Consider the following 20608-nt stretch of genomic DNA (forward strand, 5'->3'; position numbering starts at 1 on the left):
TTCAGCCCAACCAATCAAAAAGGTGAGGACGGAGTGTGTTCCTCACAAGATGGCGACTTCTTCACTGAACTTTAAACTTTCATTTGGAAAAAAGAGTGGAACAGATTAGACCGCATAAAAATGCAATAAACACAAGAGAATGATTGGTATCCAAAGACTCCACTCTTCATTGCTTTTTGCACGTACTTTTACAGAAAATAAATATTTAAACATATTTGACGTTACATATTGAACAGCACACGTTCTGGGTTACATTTCATCAGGTGATGATTGTTGGGGCTCAGAACTGACGAGATAAATTATGAGAACGCTAAAAAGTGCGACTGATCCTGAATCTGTACCCTCGTGCGCTCCCAGTCCACAGTCAGACTGGTCCTTCATACACTGTATAAAGGGGTTTCTCATGGCATGACGGAGGGATGGTTGTTGCCAAAGGAAATTGTGTCAACACACATGAGAACATCTCGGAGAAGAGCTTTTAACCAATGACGGGGTCTCTACATTTCTTCCACGACCAACTCAAAACACACCTCATAACAAGGTAAACGTGGCGTTTCCACAGCTTCCTCACTGGACTGAGTCCAGTTATCATGGAGATGGTGGAGTTGTCCTCCGTCCAGGTAGGAAGGTCACGGCTGACACACCAAGGAAGTGGACTCCTCCCACGTTCTTAAGCACCATTGTTGAGCTTCTGGAGCACTCCGCCTCTCTGCTCATGGTTTCATTTAAAGGGGAATTTAAAACATATCCCCCCACGTCATCCCCGTGGTCTACGGCAGTCCAACAAGATTACAGACGTGAGCATCTCTTCCCCAAATCCCAAAACTGTTGTTTGTGAATGCAGCCCAAAGTGTGTGATAAACTCCATCTAGTGCAGTAAACCACTGCAACCATCAGCAGACACTCGGATCTCTGTGGTCACATCAGCTGCAGCAGAATCTGATGTAAAAAATATTCAAACGGGTGGAAAGAGTCACGGGACACAACAGCCGGTTTTCAAAATACTAACTGATATGAATGTGTTCAGAACATTTCTGACCACATCCACACATCTTAACTGTATTGGTCATACAGTAATGTTGTAATATGTCAAACACAACGTACTGGGACGGTATGTCGTTACCGGCCTCACACCGGCAGGCAAGCGGTCTTCAGACCGGCTCCCGGTGAGGCCGGCCGTTACCGGCCTCACCCCGCCCCTCTTCGCTTGCCGCTACTGAGGGAATCCTTTTGGGCTGGGATTGAGAGTTCACAGACAAAACATGAATGTTGCTCGGCCATAGAAATAACACATTAAACTGTGCCACCACAAGCTACTGGTAAAGAAGAATAAACGATCACAAACCACGAGGACAGAAGATGTCATCATCATATCTGTGATTCATCAGCCAGGTTAAAGCGAGTGTTCGGCCTACAGAAGAACACTACCTTCTCCACACGCTGCAGGGGACAACTCTATTACCCAGAATCCCTCTGAGCCGAGGGTCAGAGTGTAGATCCCAAGGCTCAGGCACCTCTTCCTCCAGGGACCCAGAAGCAGATCACGACACCAACATGACATATAACCACATGCTGGTGATCCCTTTCACAGTGTGGTCTAAATAGTAATATAATAATAATGTTATATAACTTAACACACAGTATGCACCTTGTGTGAAGAAAGGTAAACTGGTTGTAGAGGGTCCGTCACATGGAGTACCATCCCAAAGCAACTACTGGGGAGTGGAAGTGGAGTCCACTTCATCTTTTATTTCATTTGAATTGTTTTATGCAAATGTCATCATGTCTCCACAGATTGCTTTTCAAAGCAGCTCATTTGTGTTTCCAGTGTAAAAGATAAAAGAGTCTTTGTTCGGTGTGATGGAAAGGAGGTTGTGGAGGAAAATCGAGCTTTGGGATCCACGCTGTGATTCCACTGAGGAGTCCCCGTCCTCTGGTGGACCCCTCAGATCCTGGACACCTCCACTTGGTGCCGTGTGTGTGTGAAGCTCCACGGTGACACCAGTCTGCTGTAGTTCAGTCGACCAATCACCAGCCGGCATGACCTTCGACCGCATCCCGCTCCCAACAGGAGCTTTGGTGGAACAACAAGTCGCTTGGGGACCAAAATGTGAATGTTGCTTATGAACGTGCTCACCCAGGTCCAGCTCCCTCTCCCGTCACCCGTCAAGAGAGGGCCGGACGCTCACGTTGGCTTCCTCCGTGTGAATGTGATGCAGATATTTCGGCTGATGCCTCCTCAGCATGCAGGTTCAGTGGCCGTCAACGGGGTCAGATATGCAGCGGTAGACCTCACCAAACACGGCCATGGAACGGAACACGCAGAGCAGATCATTAGGGAACGTGGGACTACGCTCAAAAGGTTCCCTGTCGAGTTTTGTAATTAAAGTCATGTCGACATTCACCGAAGCGATGTTTGACCTTGAACACGCGTGACGGGTACGTTCTTCTCTGATGAACGCAGCCCACGTGGTTCACGTTCACCGCCTCTGCTGCTCTCTACTGCCACCTGGAGAACGATGACATCATTGGCCGGCCGGCGGACCTCGTCAACCTGTGACCTCGACCAATAAGATGGGGACAAAAAACTCCAGACGGAACCTTGAGGTTTTTATAGAAAAAAATCTCTTTGAAAAATGTGGATTTGAAATATACTCCATAAGCTTCATTACTTTAAAAGTGCTTCATTCCTCTATGTGAACCCTGTTTGTCTCCGTGGGTTCGGTTCCCTGGAGCTGACAGCGCTCACTGTTGGAGGAGAACATGTGAACTTCAGGACACGTTTCTGTTTTCCTCTGAGTGTATGACCAAATGTTATAATTAATACAGAGCCTAGATTATAGACTACATCACATTTTATGAAGAAAAAAAGAATCTCATATTTCCACGGAGAAGCATTACAACTAAACCGACAGAGCAAAATAAGTTCAAATAAAAAAATCACTTTTTCAATGAAGTGAAAATGTTTCTCACGAGATCTTCTTCATGTTATGAAATGATATTGTTCATGCTATAGTCACTTCACACCAACAAACCTTTCCTGTCATAACAACAGCTGTTTAATCAGAAATCCTTCTTGTTATAACACAAAATCAATGGATCTTTGAGTTTGTCCTACATATTACGCTGGTACGACCAGAACCGTCCTCACATTGCTACGTGTCGGTATAACAAGTCAGGACATGAAAAGGATCTCGTTCACACAAGACAATGCTGTCGTTAGAACGAGACACTGAGCTAACGTGTGTGTGTGTGTGTGTGTGTGTGTGTGCGTGTGTGTGTCGTGTTGGCAGCAGGACTCTAGTTTTGGCTCAGGTCGGTAAGTCGGGGATCCTTTCCAGCATTGGGGGCAGGTTTTTGGTACCTGAAGACCTCTACTCCATGATTAAAAAAGCACTGGTGATAAAGTGTATGTGTGTGTGTGTGTGTGTGTGTGTTTGACAATATTCAGTTGTTTGGCACCATTGTTTTCAGCAGCTTCAGTTCTGAAAATGTCCGAGCTGCTAAAAGCAGACAGTCCTTCCCCGCTGCTCTCCGTCTCCGGCGTGTTTCTGGCCGTTGAGGCGAGACACTCCCTCGAGTCCGTCCAGCCGGTCCGGTCCTCCTCTGTCCCGCCCCCGTTGTGAGCGGGGCATCCGAACACCAAGGCACCGGTAGACCCTGACGCTGAAGGAGGAGGTGGACGTGGTCCTCCTTCAGCGTCAGGGTTTACCAGTCTCTGCCGCGTCAGGGTCTACCAGTCTCTGCCGGGACCGGAGACGACGTGAGGCGGGGGCCAGTCCGCCCAGAAGGAGACCGAGCGTGGATGTGCAACTTAAACATAAAACACAAAATGTCTGTATCCCTGAAGATTGCTTGAATGAGATTTGGCACACGGTGGCACTACATTATTGGGTTTAACAGATCACAGTGTCCAGCAGTCTCCCTGGATCCACACTCCCGTTTGTAGATCCCTCACATTGTGGAATACCTGTCCCCAAACAAACCAAGAGAGAATATTACAAACCCAATAAACAGATGGAGAAGAGTCCTATATTTACTATCGGGATAATAATAATAAAAAAGTTCACTTCACCAGCGCAAAGCGGCTTTAATCTGACGGATGCTCTGGACACGACCGGTTCACTTCAAACCACTCATCGATGCAGCTGAGAAGGAGAGCGGGGAAGAAGAAGAGATGACGAGGAGCAGAGAGAAACGCATGACAGGCCATCAAAAAGCCCAACGCGTTGGATCTGCTGACATCCTGCGGTGACCAGCCTTCACCACTAGATGTCAGCAGATCCACCTAAACATGTGCGAGTAAACTCAGTCCAATCCAGAGGATACCTTTGTGTGTTCCCTCTTACCCTTTGTGGTAGATGCAGAGGCAGGGCAGGCGGGCGATGGTGTCTCCCTGCACCAGCTCCTCCAGGCAAATTGCACATTCTCCTGCATCCTTGGTCAGGACGTCCTCTGTAAGATGACATCACACCACAGGAGTCAGTCAAGACTGTCGGGCCCTTCATAACACACTCCTGCTGTCAACAACATGACCTGGAGCATGTGAGATCACAATATCAGTTTACAGAGGTTTTATTTATTAACACGACTGATATTGTAATATATACACACACACACACACACACACACATACATACATACATACATACATACATACATACACAGGGTTCATACACATTTCCATGACTTTAAACCAAATTTCCATGACCAAACATTTTGTGAAATCTGGGTGTAAACAGTAAAAAGTGAGTAAATGTAGTATTTAAACTAACAATGACAATACAAAGCATACAGTAAACCTTAAATGACACAAATGAATGAGACAATAGTTTGATTAAAAGAATAAACATTTATATAGATGCCTGTATGTATGCCTGCTTATATTTTAAGCGTCTTTCTTTTAAAAGCACACACACACACACACACACACACACACACACACACACACACACACACACACACACACACACACACACAGGTGTACTGTTGCAATTGTAAAACATACAAAGTCAAGTTGGTCTCCACCACTACCTTCATATCTGTTATGCATGCTCAAGTTGTAATTATTATTTCCAAAATATCCCTGAAGGCAGCATTAATGAGTTGACTGAGTTTGAGTGTGTGTGTGTGTGTAAACACTCAGCAGTTCTCATCTTTTCCTGATATGCAAAGCATTGTTCTGGGTCTGAAGTGAAAGTCTGAGTGTGCAGCATTAAACCCATCACCTGCAGAAAAACAGTCATTAGAACCGGCTTTATGTAACAGTGGATTAACCCACATAGGCCCAGAAAAGCTAGTTATTATGGGCTGCAGCACATGGCATCAGCTCAGCTGATGGGGAACGTCTTTAGCGCCACACACACTCTCTCTCTCTCACACACACACACACAATTACTTTTTATAATTTACAATTATTACAAAAGGAACAGCTGGTTGAGTCCAATAAAGTTGGAGTCTAGAGGAGCCGTGTGTCATTAATATGAGGTGTTCAGTGAGTCAGCAGGTCTGTAACACACATGTGATCCACCTGTTCTGCCCAGTCAGCAACTTCCATCTTGATGCCCAGGAGTTAGCTTAGCATGAAGTCTGAAAGCAAGGAGAGCTGATGGTCGATGTTTTTTTGAGGTGCGCCGTCTGTTTCCAGTCTTTTATGCTAAGCTAGGCTAATCGCTTCCTTCCTGACTGACTGACTGTTAACCCTTCCTCTTCACTCTCAGAAAGAAAGAGACTCTAAATATGATCTGTAATTATCTCACACAGTGGCGTCTTGGTAAAGGACACCAGTCAGAGAGGCTGTGATGTGGCGGACACGGTCTTGTCGCCATAAGTCGCTCTCCGAGTGTCTTCACTCTCGTTTTGGAACGAGCTTTGTCCACTCGGCGTCTCACCAAACTATTTTATCGTTTTCCTTCTGCGCTGCGTCCACCATTTTCTGAGCTTCCTCTCGGATGCGTGCTCACGATCTGACAGCTGGCCGCTTTGTACATCACCGGTGCCAAGAAATGTCCCAAAGATTGCCCAAGAAGAACAGTCAGAGGGCAGATCCAGACCAACCCTCACACGACAGGACTAAGGAGGATTATTTGTTATGAGTCTACAAATTGCAGGGTTCATACACATTTTGACCAACGGTTTTCCATGACTTTAAACCATATTTCCATGATCAAACATTTTGTGTAAACAGTAAAAAGTGAGTAAATGTAGTATTTAAACTAACAATGAGAATACAAAGCATACAGTAAACCTTAAATGACACAAATGAATGAGACAATAGTTTGATTAAAAGAATAAACATTTATATAGATGCCTGTATGTACGCCTGCTTATATTTTGAGTCTTTCTTTTAAAAGCATATTCATTATTTCAGAATCTGAGTAAATGAACGTCATGAATATAACACATTTACATGACCTTTCCAAAACTTTTGGGATTTTAGTTTTTTCAAGGACTTTTCCAGGCCTGGAAATAACCATTTTAAAATTCCATAACTTTTCCAGGTTTTCCATGACTGTAAGAACCTTGATGTTTATTAGGAAAATCTTACTCATTCTGCTTTGAAAGAGGTTCCAACCCGTTCAGTTGCACTCCCCTTTGTGGTTTGAAGACTCTTTAAGCTGTTTTTTTTGGAATTACTTCATAAATACTGACACAGAGTGTTATGTATCTCTGTAGTCAGCCAGAAAAAATATGTAAAAAAAGAAAAAGATCTTTGGCAACCCAGATGAATAGCCAGACTTCAGTTATAAAAAAATATCTCTTTGACCTTTGACCTCGGTAATGACCCCCAGCAGGAAGGATCGGGGATCAGCAAAGAGCAGCTTTTACTGCAGCGGGGTGGAGCTGTAGTTTCCTGTCTGCGGTGTTTACTAGAATGAAAAGCGTCATCAGTCTGTTTCACAGAAGGTTGTAAATCTGAAACGGGTCGTGAAAAATGCAATGGAAACACATGCAGACGGGGGAGCTGTGATGTTATGTCACATGACAGCTGCTGTTTGTGTGTGTGTCTGTGTGATGAACCAGCTGGGGATATATTTAGGGGCCACAGGTCAGTGTGTAAATAAACAGTTCGACGAGGCCAAATCACTTCCTGGTTCTGCTCTGCAGGTTTCCGGCTGTGCCCTTCTGACTGGCTGTGTCCATAATCAACAAACGATGTCAATAGCATAAAAAAGACTAGACTGTTGCACAAGCACAAGTTGAAGCGAGAGTGTGTGTGTGTGTGTGTGTGTGTGTGTGTGTGTGTGTGTCATAGTGCGCAGTCCTTGCATGGCTAAAAGCAAACGACTGAGAGGAACATAACATAAACATGCTGATTATAGTCCATCAGGGTCATGTGAGGTATTGTGTGTGTGTATGTGTGTGTGTGTGTGTGTGTGCGTGTGTGAAGGCAGACAGCAGGACGGCCTGAGAGGCTGATTATCGTATTATGCCGTGTTCACACCGGACGCGGCGCGACCAGTTTCCATGTAAAGTCAATCCACAGACGCGCTGCGGCGCGAATTTGCGAATGTGCGGCGAGATAGACGCGTTGGAGGCGGCGCCAACAGAACGTTTGACCTGGGGCGAACAAAGCGAAGGACGCGGCGCGAATTCGCGTGAGTTGAATTATCCAAACTCTGGTGGAGAAATCGCGTGACGCAAAGTTGCGGCAGCCAATCAGCGTTGAGAATCAGCATTGAGAAGCTCCGCCCGTCACCACCGCCGTCTCCCCGTTCCTGAATGAAACTGCTGCTGCTCCGCCTGAACCAGCGCTGACAGCGGCTTCATTGAGACGCTGTTGTGGGACTACGGATAATAGTATGAACCCAGACGCCATGGAGTTTGATGTTCCCACATATGTGGAGTTTACACAAAAAGTATAAAGCAGAACTGGTGGTTGTTTCCATGGTGGATGGCATAATCGGTATCGCTTTACAGAGATACGCGAGACGCCGTTCCTGGAGGAGTCGGTGAAATTCACCGAGCTGTGTGCGGCTACGGATGATGTTATGAACCCAAATACGAGGGCGTTTCATGTTCCGACATGTTTGGGACTTCCACAATAAGTATAAAGCAGAACTAGTGGTTATTTATTCCATGGTCGATAGTGGAAATGAAAGCTTCGTCGCTTGTCTCTCACAGAGGCAAGCAACAGAGCTAAGCCACGCCCCTTTGGACGCGCGAGTAAACTTCCGCGGTGGACGCGGCGCCGCAAATTCGCGTCGCGTCCGGTGTGAACACAGCATAAGAATGGCCACAAACACCACAGAGCAGCTGTGATCTCCGGGCTAAGAGGCCGTGATGTGGACACACACACACACACACGCTGAACAAGTTCACATGAACCGTGTTGTTTGTTAACCCTGGTCTTTACACCACACACATATTTAAAAAGGGAGTTTGAAGGACTGCGTCCCCTCAGGAGACATGTTTATATAGCTAAGTCAAAAGACACATTGGAGGGCACAAAGGAGGTCTGCACACCGTGACGGTTCAAATGGCTTATTCCTCCTTCTCTGGTCAACGTTTGGATCTGCAGATGGAAATGTTGCGGGACCGGATGGTGGGCGGGGTCTTTAAAAACCTCGTTGTCTCTCTTCCTAAACCGCTGGGTGTAGAGGTCCTCCATGGCCGGCGGCTCCGTCCTGGTGATGCGATCGCCGGCGTGAGAACTACTGACGTAAACTAAGAACAGCACCGGAGTAGCACTGGATGCTGGGGATATGTATGTATGTATGTATTTATATATATATAAACATCTCAAATAATTTGCTTGGGAGTGTGTCCACCAAACGTTCCATTGTTCTTGTCCTTCCCTCCCGTCCTCAGATGCTGCCTCCACTGTTCCTTTTCTTATTTGCATCTTGCACAGTGCAGATTTCTGAAGTTTGTAATTCAAGATATTGCTGACAAGATATTTTCAGTACCCGGATGTCAAAGATTAATCTGCTCATCAGACAAAATTGCCATTTTTGTTTCCCTTCATTATTCAGTCTGAACACTTTAATCAGTAGCAGAGGCCACTTATCCGTCCTGGCAACTTCATTTTCAGTCGACAGCGAGGCTGTGGAAGGAGTGCTCGTTTGGAGCAATAACTTAGCGTCTGTCCCATCAATCAAAGAGATAGAAAGATGTGTCAGTAGTTTGTTTTTCATCTTACAACAAACCGTAAAACTACTCTGATCACATGCATGCATTTCTAGTTGCTCACCAGAGAGCACCAACGAGGTCACATGTCAACCTTCCTATCGGGACAGACTCGCAATACTTCATGAACCATATTTAAGGATCTCTATGAAACATGTTTACATTATGCTGTCATACTAAAAAAACTAATATAGGCCGAGCTCTTAAAAACACCCAGTTCAGGGTTAGTGGGAGTATTCTCAATGTATGTGTGTGTGTGTGTGTGTGTGTGTGTGTGTGTGTGTGTGTGTGTGTGCGTGTGTGTGTGTGTGTGTGTGTGCGTGTGTGTGCTGCAATGTCTGAGGACGAGAGAGAAACTAATATAGAAATGTGGAAATAAATGGGAGGTAAGTTTGATGACTACATACATAATGATGTAGTTATTATCATCATCATCATTATTAGAGTCCAAGCGACTGACGTAGTCACTCCGAGTAGGACCCTATTGAAATTGCCGGGATTATTCTTTTTCTTCCCTTTCCAAACTTGGTAGTTATCATCATTGGAGGTGCATCATCAATACTGGATTGAAATGTATTTGATATCTCATTGCGTTGAGGAGATATCGACCAATTAACCTCTCATACCTCTCATATTAACACTCACAACATTAAAACTATTTGGACAAACGACTCCAAACTTGGGGTATATGTGCACATTTGGCATTTTCGGCCCGTTTTTGCTAATTTTAGCCTATATATTTGCATTTCTGCCAAAGACTACTCCTCCTACAATATGTATGTAATCCACTTCAATTCGGTTCAAGGATGATCTCAAGACTCTCAGGAGTATGGCTTGTGCTTTTTTTGCATTTTCATCCAACGGCCGCGACGTGAGGGGGACCCAAAGACACACCTACTTTGTGCCAATCGCTATATGAGAGAACCCTGTTATAACTCCTAGATACATGATGCAATATGCCTCATACTCCTCATGCATGATGCTGGTCCTGGCCTGAGTACATGTACATGATGCTATTAGCCCAATACTCCTCATGCATATATCACTGAGAATAATAATACTGGATAAAAGATACAAACAAATAGCAGTAATAATCTAAACAAGAGTAAAGACAGTCCTGATGTAGAGCTAGCTCTCATGTGACATAAAGAAAACCCACTGTGTCATATTATAAACGCTGGTTGTGACAGATCACAACAGATCACTGATCAATAAACAAAAAGCTGCCACTGTGTCACTCTGCAGTTTGGGAAACATGACAGAAAGAGGACAGATTTCCCAGAGAAGCAGAAGATGAAGTTACATAACCAGAGAGCTCCATGATCATCAAGAATAATGAGGACTCAGAATTACGCATCCTGCATGTATTCATTTTGTGACATTTATAACATATATTATCTGACAAGTTAGTATGTTGGCCCATATTGATAGGATAGCATCTTGCAGTTGATGGAGATTTGTGGGATGCACATCCAGGGCACGAAGCTCCCGTTCTACCACATCCCAAAGATGCTCTATTGGGTTGAGATCTGGTGACTGTGGGGGCCATTTTAGTACAGTGAACTCATTGTCATGTTCAAGAAACCAATTAGAAATGATTCAAGATTTGTGACATGGTGCATTATTCTGCTGGAAGTAGCCATCAGAGGATGGGAACATGGTGGCCTACTGGATGTTTTTCCCTTTTCACACCATTCTTTGTAAACCATAGAAATGGTTGCCCGTCTGGCACCAACAACCATGCCACGCTCAAAATTGCTTAAATCACCTTTCTTTCCCATTCTGACATTCAGTTTGGAGTTCAAGAGATTGTCTTGACCAGGACCACACCCCTAAATGCATTGAAGCAACTGCCATGTGATTGGTTGATTAGATAATTGCATTAATGAGAAATTGAACAGGTGTTCCTAATAATCCTTTAGGTGAGTGTATATATATATTAGGGATGGGCAAAGTTGAAAAAATGTAACTGATTAATCGCATGATGTTTCTGGGATTGATCACGATAAATCGCATTATGCACCAAATTCAATAATGAAGTAAAAACTAGTGTATTGCGCGCTTTTATTTTAAAGTAATGTTATCAGAACAATATAGCAGGCACTCTGGAGCAACAGCAAGTTAACAACAGTATATAAATCAAAAATATATGCCAGGGAAGAAAAAAATGATGTATTTTATTTTTTGAATACTTCTATATGACTATGCCGAAGAAGAAACATTTGTCTTCAGGGAACAACATAAACAGTCTGTTCAGTAGTAAGGGTCCCTGTGAAGGAGACAAGCCACTCCTTCTTTTGTCATGTTCAGTTTGTTGCTTACCTTAAAGATGTATGTTAAAGACCAGCAATTGATTAAATTTATACAGAAGCAATCAGTACTTTTGATGTTGTTCAGTTCAGTTTTTCTTACTCAGTGAGAAAAGTCCAGTCTGTGTTGGCTTGAACAAGTGCACTGAAGTCTGGTTGAATGAGGTGGAGAAGTGAAGGACAGCTAACAGGTATCTCACAGTGGCGGTGCGTCAATAGAGGGCGCTAGGGCGCCACCCCTCTTAAAATTTGCGATGAAAAAAAAAAGAGAAGAAAATAAATAAATAATATATACTGTCAAAAAACATTATGTACCAAATAATTTAAATAAGAAATATACCGTGTTGACACGCTAAATGTGTGTGGGAGACCGTAAACTCTTGTCAACAACCACTTAAACAACCAGTTAAATGTCACCAAATATAATACATCGCCGTTCATCATCACTGAGAAAAGCCCCTCCCCCCTGTCGGGGCGCCGGCCAAATGTGAGTCTATGGCAGCGAGCAAACATTTCACGGTCGCTACGGCGAGGACAGCTTCTCATTGGCGGATGAAACTTGAATTTTCGGGCGCACAAATCTGTGCGCCCTAGCCAATGACATCGTTTGTTATTGCAACGTGATTGGACTATTCGTCGAATCAGAGACCTTTATCATTCCCTCACAGCCCATACAGCTCCCACGTAGCTACGCGAGCAACACTAGCAGAGACTTTGATTATGTTAGTATGGCGACTGAAAACTCTGTGGTATCTCTACGCGAAACACCTTTCAACCGACGGTCAGGTGTTGACAAGAAGAGGCTGAAAGAGTTGGGACCCGAACGTCCGGATTTAAAAATTCAGCAGCAAAGCACTAACCGGAGCTGGTTAGCTGGATGCTAAGTGTGGAGCAAAGCAGTGGCTCTGAGCAGCCGAGGAAGCTCCAGGCTATGAAGGAAGATGAGCTTGAAGGATCGCTGCAGAGGTGAGTGTCAACATCAGCAGATGCCTGTGTTAGAGTTTAATGTTTTATCTTTCCCACAGCAGAACACATGTTAGATTTGGGTGGATATCATATCTTTATCTAAAATACCAATTCAACCCCCAGTGTGTGTGTGTGTGTGTGTGTGTGTGTGTGTGTGTGTGTGTGTGTGTGTGTGTGTGTGTGCGTGTGCGTGTGTGTGTGTGTGTGAGCTCCAGGCTAGAGCATCAAGGTGCTCCTGGCCTTTTGTCTGTTGATGAGCCATCAAGACATACAAAACATAGTTTTTTTTGTCAACTTTGATTGTTGGCTTTTGTCTGTAGTATGAAGCCTGTTTGTAGTAGATATTTCCCCACAACTCATCTGTCTGTCTGTCTCTCTATATATTTATCTGTAGGTTTGTGACACCATACTTGGACACACCAGGGAACGCGTTGCCTTCAAAGACCACCTCACCAGTGCCACCTTACTGCAGGGCCCCCAGTTTAAATGTCTTTACAAGTAGTGGGGCCTACTCTGTCAAACAACCAATGTAAAATGTGATTCTTTCTGAATCTATTCTGCTCTAAACCTCTTTCATGTGAGGGTGTGGGCACCTCTTTTATTCTGTAAACCTCTGAAACCCAACCCAATGTTTCTTAAACCTGCTCTGAACCTCTCATGCCCAAAGTTACAGTTTGTTGACAGTTGTTATTGGACAGTGTTGAGCACTGTGTTGTCTTGAAATAAAGCTTTGTTTTTTAGAATGTTCTACTCAAAACCTCTTTTCTTCTCATTGTGGAGTGCTATTTAAACCGCGCTGCCCAACTGCTGCGCCCCCCCCCCCCAAAAAAAAAAATTCACCAGCCGCCACTGGTATCTCAGCGGAGGCTTTGCGCATGCGCGATTAATGTTCAATCTGGATTTGGAGACTGCAGCGCGAGGCTCCTGTGAGAGCTCTGTGCTCGCTGAGAACAGAAACTACAGAACAAGACGTGCTTTGACGCTGAGAACAGAAACTACAGAACAAGACGTGCTTTGACGCTGAGGACAGAAAATACAGAACAAGACGTGCTTCAGTCTGTTGGCAACAAGCTGGTCGCTGAGGCTGTGGAAGCGTGCGCGCATATATAAATCACCTTCAGAGTAAAAGCAGTGCCGTTGTATTGCATTTATGCCGTGTATTTATTTCTTTTTCTTTTTTGATTGACCTCACGCGGGCCGGACTGGGAGAGCCGTAAGATGCCCAGGTCTGAACTACGCCGTCTGGGAGAGATTTAAAGTGCAGCTATAAGACCCTCCCAATGCAAAAAAAAAAAGAGTTAATACATGATCAAATAATTAACGGCGTTAATAGTTTGCTGCGTTTTTAAAAACGAGAGATTTTGGCTAATTCTATTAAAAAGAAAGACCTGAAGACGTCCAAATGAAAGACCCCAGTATGTTTACATGTTGTACTACCAGGCCATAAGCAAGGTCCTTCCTCGTTTCAAGTGTTGACTGCAGTGTTGTTTGATTTTGATCCTGATAGCTGAATTTGCTCACGGATTGTTCTGCTTCCGTCCCTTATTAATATGATATGAGTGAAGTTCAACAGGAACAGATTCCTACCGTTATACGTGACTCTGGGTTTGGTTAAACACAAGACCAGATGGAGATCCATCTCATCCGAGGACACGTACTTGGAGCACACGGGGCACTTGAAGCCTGGGAGGAAGAACAGAAGCACACACACAACGTCAGAAGAATGAGCTATTAGTGGCTATTGATGCAAACAACCAAGTGGTCTGCACTCAGTATCAGGGTTATGGTATCGCCCTTTAGATTTACAATACGACATTTCTGTACTGCCCTTTAATGTCTGCCGAGACCACACAGGGTTCAACTGGTGTCAAATGTGTTTAGACTCATCAGTCCGCCTGTCACAAATTACACGAGTCATGCAGAGATCTCACTGTTCTTTACACCAAATAATACATATTACACGAGTCATGCAGAGATCTAACTGTTCTGTACAACAAATAAGAAGACATAATGCAAAACAACAGTTGTCCTCGTATTGCAGTTTGCAGTGTCCAATGAGACCTCTTTTGTGTTTTGACAGTAGGGGACTCTGTAGCAGGCCGACAGACGGGTACAGGCCGACAGACGGGTACAGGCCGACAGACGGGTACAGGCCGACAGACGGGTACACGCCGACAGACGGGTACACGCCGACAGACGGGTACACGCCGACAGACGGGTACAGGCCGACAGACAGGTACAGGCCGACAGACGGGTACAGGCCGACAGACGGTACAGGCCGACAGACGGGTACAGGCCGACAGACGGGTACAGGCCGACAGACGGGTACAAACTGACAGACGGGTACAGGCCGACAGACGGGTACAGGCCGACAGACGGGTACAAACTGACAGACGGGTACACACCGACAGACGGGTACAGGCCGACAGATGGGTACAGGCCGACAGACGGGTACAAACTGACAGACGGGTACACACCGACAGACGGGTACAGGCCGACAGACGGGTACAGGCCGACAGACGGGTACAGGCCGACAGACGGGTACAAACTGACAGACGGGTACAGGCCGACAGACGGGTACAGGCCGACAGACGGGTACAGGCCGACAGACGGGTACAAACTGACAGACGGGTACAGGCCGACAGACGGGTACACGCCGACAGACGGGTACAGGCCGACAGACGGGTACAAACTGACAGACGGGTACACACCGACAGACGGGTACAGGCCGACAGACGGGTACAGGCCGACAGACGGGTACAAACTGACAGACGGGTACACACCGACAGACGGGTACAGGCCGACAGACGGGTACAAACTGACAGACGGGTACACACCGACAGACGGGTACAGGCCGACAGACGGGTACAGGCCGACAGACGGGTACAAACTGACAGACGGGTACACACCGACAGACGGGTACAGGCCGACAGACGGGTACAGGCCGACAGACGGGTACAAACTGACAGACGGGTACAAACTGACAGACGGGTACAAACTGACAGACGGGTCAGTGAGAAGCAGATGCATTTCTATGAAAGGTCACCGATAACTTAACAGATGAACCACACATCACCCCCCCACCCCCAATGCTTCCAGTCACAGCGCTGCCTGGAATTATCTTTTTCTTTCACTTTCCATCAAAAGCACGCTGTCATAATCTCACACACACAACGGTAAATCCGGCGGGTTTCCACTGACACCAGCGTGCCCTCTGTCAAAGATCACCTCCATAGAAACTGTCGGCCGTCGGCCATCGACTGACCGTACAGCTGTGCAGAACGCCACACATCACCGACAGGTGACGGACGTGTGCATCTCATCTGTGGAGCTTACACCAACCCATCCACATGCGGCGACACTGATGGGATGAATAGATTAGTGAGGGCAGAAGCAGGCGATCCCCCTCCTGACCTATTTAAGTGAATCACAACGTGTACACGCTCACGATCTGCCCGCCATCTGCTGACAGTTAGGAGTGTGTCGTCTAGGTGTGTATGCATTTGAAGGAGAGGCGTGGATGAATTCCCGCTCGGCAAGTGTGAGGCCGTGATGACTCATCCAGTGAACTGGAGGTTCTCTCCAGGAAGTGAAATCGGCCGTCGCTTTGTACAAAACAAAGCCTTGGCCTGTTACCAAGGAGTTTTATTCAAAAATGGAAAGGTTATAACCTTTATGCCTAAAATTTCTCAGATTGGGGCATGCTGGGTAATTTTCTTTGCATAAATTACTGCTTAAGACGTATGACACGTTCGAAGAAACCTCCCACAATCACGGAAGCCTGCACCGTCGAAAATGTCTTAGTGAGTAGGAAAAAAAGTAGGAAAAAAAAACAGTCCGGCCGAATTTTCAGGTATTAATATATATCACACAAGGATCCATCATACTTTGTTCGATTCATACAAGCTCGCAGAGTTATGAAGAAGTGTATTTTATTGAAATCCGACTTTGTAAAGTGTACTTATTAACGATCTAGTAAACGTTACGGCCGCCGCCCGAAAATGACGCCGATGTTACGGGGTTTATGTAATTACGTAAACTTAACGGTAAGTTAATTTTTTTCTTTTTCGGCTATAACTCTTCCCACAATGCTTTACTGTATTTCAGCATTTTAAATTAAGTTAATCAGCGTTGTGGTTCAGGAGATACTTTAGGAAACGTCACTTGACTTATTTTTCATTTCCTTGTCCGATAATGGGCGCTGCAGGGCTTGGGGTACTGCGGGGCTAAAAAGGTACCTTCCTCCTAAAATCACAACAATCACCAGATGGAATAATTGGTTAATAGCTCTTATTTTTAGTGAGTGCTGCTGTGGTGGGATTCACATCCGCATTCTTGATGAAAACATACCGAAAGGAAACAACAAAGCAGGATCGGAAACATCTGCTACATTGAGGCACAAATGCAAGAAAAGTTGCAAATTTCAAAAACAAACACTGAAGAAAGGTGGAAATGTTTGGAAGATGAGGCAATGGAACATTATTATTTTTTTCTTTCTCTTCACGCAAACAAAAGCAAAACGCCTGTAAACAAGAAGAAGAATAAAGAACCCACTTCCTCTTCACTTCCTGCTCTGATAGCAGCATGGGGACAAAACATGTTGATGGACCAAAAGATCCTTCCACTCGCTTGGAGAGAACAGTGCATTGCTTACTACAGTTTTAGGTTTCGGTAAGGAGCTCAGAAAAACTGTTTTGATGGTTTCATTTCAGGTACTTCTTCATTTGGCTGCAAAGAAGGTTGAAAGAGGAGTTAAAGTAAAGAAAAAACATGCAACACCGTGGTTGAGACCTGTCAATCACAGTAAGCCCGCCCTAAAGCATACCCTGCTTTATGGTCTGTTTGACTCGGACCATAATGTATTAAATGAACATCATGCTGTATTGAAGAAGACTTGAAAGACTTGAAAGACCATAAACTTATGTTAACAATGTTTAAGTTGCGTGAGTTGGCATGCGACGTATTGGCCATCGATATGTACTGTATCAATAGATCAGATAACAGATCAATCACAGATCAGGAGGTGGAGACAGCAACACTAACACAATGAGCTAAAATGTTCTTAATGACATCAAACCTCGTGCACTTTTATGGCCGGTTGAAAAAACGTTTAGACGGTAGGTAGTTTCAGTATACCAACCATCAGCAGACCCTGAGCAGGAGCGATGTTTACATCTAATGTAGTGTGTTAACAAGCTAATGTTTGCTAATTAGCATTAAACTCATGGTACAGCTGTTGCACAGAGAAAGATTTTGACCTGATGATGGTCAGGGGATTAGAGTCTGTAATTCATCCTGACTTTCCATCCCAAATGTAACGCTAATCCAGTCAACAGTTCTCAAACTATTTGATGAAAAACTAAAGTGTTAACGTCAGGGTGGAGCAAGAGAACAACTCAAGGGATTATCAAAATCTTTAGGATTAATCCTCTCGGGAACTTGAAGAGCAATTGTCATGGCAATCCATCCAACAGTTGTTGGAGCCGTGCCACGACTAGGGCTGCAACTAAGGATTATTTTAATAATCGATTAATCGGTTGATTATTTTTTCGATTAATCGATGAATCGGATAAGAAAATGTTTTTAATCAAAAAAGCGTTCATTTCCAACCCTTTATTCAAAAACAGAAGTGACAGTGCAAAACATCTTCAGAAAGTGCACAAACTGGTTGCTCCTTGAACATCCCTGAGCTGTTAATTAAAACAATAAAATGAACTAACACTAAACACATACACATCTATGCTTTACATCTGCCAAATGTGAGCCCTTTTTACTGTAATTGATCCCTCCAGAGGCTGCATTCACATACCCTGCTTTATCAATATGTATGAAATACTGGGACAGAGGGAAGCTGCACTGCTCCATATAGAGTGTCCTCTTCCTTAAACTCGTTCATTCTGGGTCTCTTATGACCACGACGTCACGTTGTTGGCTAAGCCCAACTACGTGATTTGCTTCATTCTACTTTGAGTAAAAAAATTAAAAAAACCTGCAGCCAGATCCGCCGGTGTGCCGGTTTAACGTTAACGAGTGACAGCGTGAACTGAACCAGACCGGGGGGTGACGGCATGTTTCATCACGTTACGTTTTTTTACAAGCAAGACTGAACTGTAACGGAACATAACGTAACTTTAACGACAATACACAACCCAAACACGTTAGCTAACGCGATAGCAAGCTGACTAGCTTCCATTAAAAACAAGTTTGAGGAACATGAAGACGCAGATTGGCCAAGACTCGACTTGTCAAAGATCTTCTATTTTTGAGAACATCACAACCTCAGCTTTTGTCTCACTCCAATCTCAGAAACGCTGGCCGGCCAGTTGCTCTGCTCCGCTCTTTTTTTATTATTATTATTTATACTTATTGCCCGGCGTAATAATCGCGCGACACAACGTATCGATAATGAAATTCGTTGCCAACACTTTTGATAATCGATTTTTATCGATTTTATCGATTCGTTGTTGCAGCCCTAGCCACGACCATGGCTGAAACAACAGCATCCAAGATGGTCCAGCTGCCGTAGATTCAGCCTGTTGTGGAATAAACACCATCTATGTGTGCCACCATCTGAGCCAGGAGATGATCAGATGTTCGACCAAGGACACTCTGGCCTGGGCATCCCTATCTGGTGAAAGGAAGGGTTGTTTTCAGCCCAACTCCAGAAAGGTCCGGTTGATAGCTGGGCTGCTGACGAAGCCGGTTCAGTGAGAGTCCCATTCTCAACGCCACACGACAGCTCTTTACTCAGTTATCTGAGGTTTTGTTTTTGATGCATTTCTTCCCCCTGGTTTGACAAACACGGTCCTCACACCAAGTGTTAATTTCCATAACTCTTAAAAGAGAACAGTTAACACAAATCTGGACGCAACGAAAGCCGAGAGCACGTCAACGCTAATTTATCCACACAAAGAATGAGTTTTTGCTGAAGGAAACTCCGTCCCTGCAGCAGTCCTAAAATCCATTCCGTGCTCCTGCCTCGTGTTCAGTGTGCTGACAAAGTTCTCCTGAATGAGTTGGAAGCGAGCCAACCGCCGCAGCTCAACATCTTAACACACCGTTAAGCAGCATTCTCCACAGGTCTGACTGTATTAGCACCGTATCGCCGCTCCTCCACTGAGCTGCTGTTTGGAGAGCTTCCCGGAGTACCCGGTTCATTATCTTCTGCCCTTCATCAGCACACTCCATGATATTAAATGGGATTTATGAATCGCCCTTTTATCGATCAGTTCGCTGACCGTGGACAAGCCTGGCTGCACCCCACAGCGTTTTACAAAGGCAGGCAACTTGTTAAGTTGAGAATTGCCTGGGATGGTTGCAGGGTGACACCCATCACCTCCTCTCTCTGTCTGCAGTCTGCTCTCTACCATGTGTGCAGACTAGGGATGCACCAATCCCACTTTTTTTTTCAGACAAAGTACAAGTATTCACATTTGGGTACTTGCTGAAACAGAGTACTGATTCGAGTACTCGATAAAACCGTCGCAGTTCGAAAAACTTAGTTTGAAAACTGGATATATTTTCATCACTGACTGTAGAAAATTAAATATCCTGAGGCAGTTGCTGCCATTGTTTTTTCCTAAAACCAGTACATAATAACATTAATAACTCAGCATTTAACTAACAATAACTATTTTAACCGACTAAAGTTAAAAGAAATAAAATCACCTTAAAGATCAGCCCACCTTAAGTGAGCATGGGCTCTTTATAATAACCATCATAAAAATTAAATTTTAATAGTTTTTCTACTATTAACAATTAAATGAACAGTAACAGTAAAATAACTACTGATTATTCATGTCTATATGGAGATTACAAAGTGTTTCCACTGTGCTTCATGGTGGTTAGTCCTGTTCTTACAGGTGTGTCTAATAGGATACGGATTCAGGCTGAACATTCCATTAGATAAAACAGTTTTGGAAATGATTGAATCTATTTAAAAAAAACAATGGCGCTGCGCGCGCACACACACACACACACACACACACACACACACACACACACACACACACACACACACAACTGATGAGGGAGTATTGCACACATGTTTCTGTGATTAAGAATACTAATATTAATGAAGTTTGTGTATTTATGAATGAATTATAAGTATATTGTATTCTCTGCACCACAAACACAAGGTGTTCATGAAAATGAAGCCTTTGCTCTGTACCAGTTTGGGTTGGATCGTGAACGAGACATTCAGG

General features: G+C 44.6%; 1 protein-coding gene across 1 annotated transcript in view; it reads right to left on the reverse strand.

The window, feature by feature from the left end:
* Positions 1-3692: 3692 nt before the first annotated feature.
* The window catches only part of znrf2b (zinc and ring finger 2b), a 34621-nt gene continuing 17705 nt past the window's right edge, over positions 3693-20608 (reverse strand). The window contains exons 2-5 of the mRNA XM_079226978.1: positions 13992-14087; positions 4350-4455; positions 4076-4148; positions 3693-3970 (exon numbers count right to left, since the gene is read on the reverse strand). Of these exons, the coding sequence (XP_079083104.1) occupies positions 4091-4148; positions 4350-4455; positions 13992-14087 (260 nt within the window). The 3' untranslated portion in view covers positions 3693-3970; positions 4076-4090. The remainder of the gene's footprint in view (positions 3971-4075; positions 4149-4349; positions 4456-13991; positions 14088-20608) is intronic.

This window comes from Taurulus bubalis, assembly GCF_910589615.1.
Source record: "Taurulus bubalis genome assembly, chromosome: 12".
In the NCBI taxonomy this organism is placed as follows: domain Eukaryota; kingdom Metazoa; phylum Chordata; class Actinopteri; order Perciformes; family Cottidae; genus Taurulus; species Taurulus bubalis.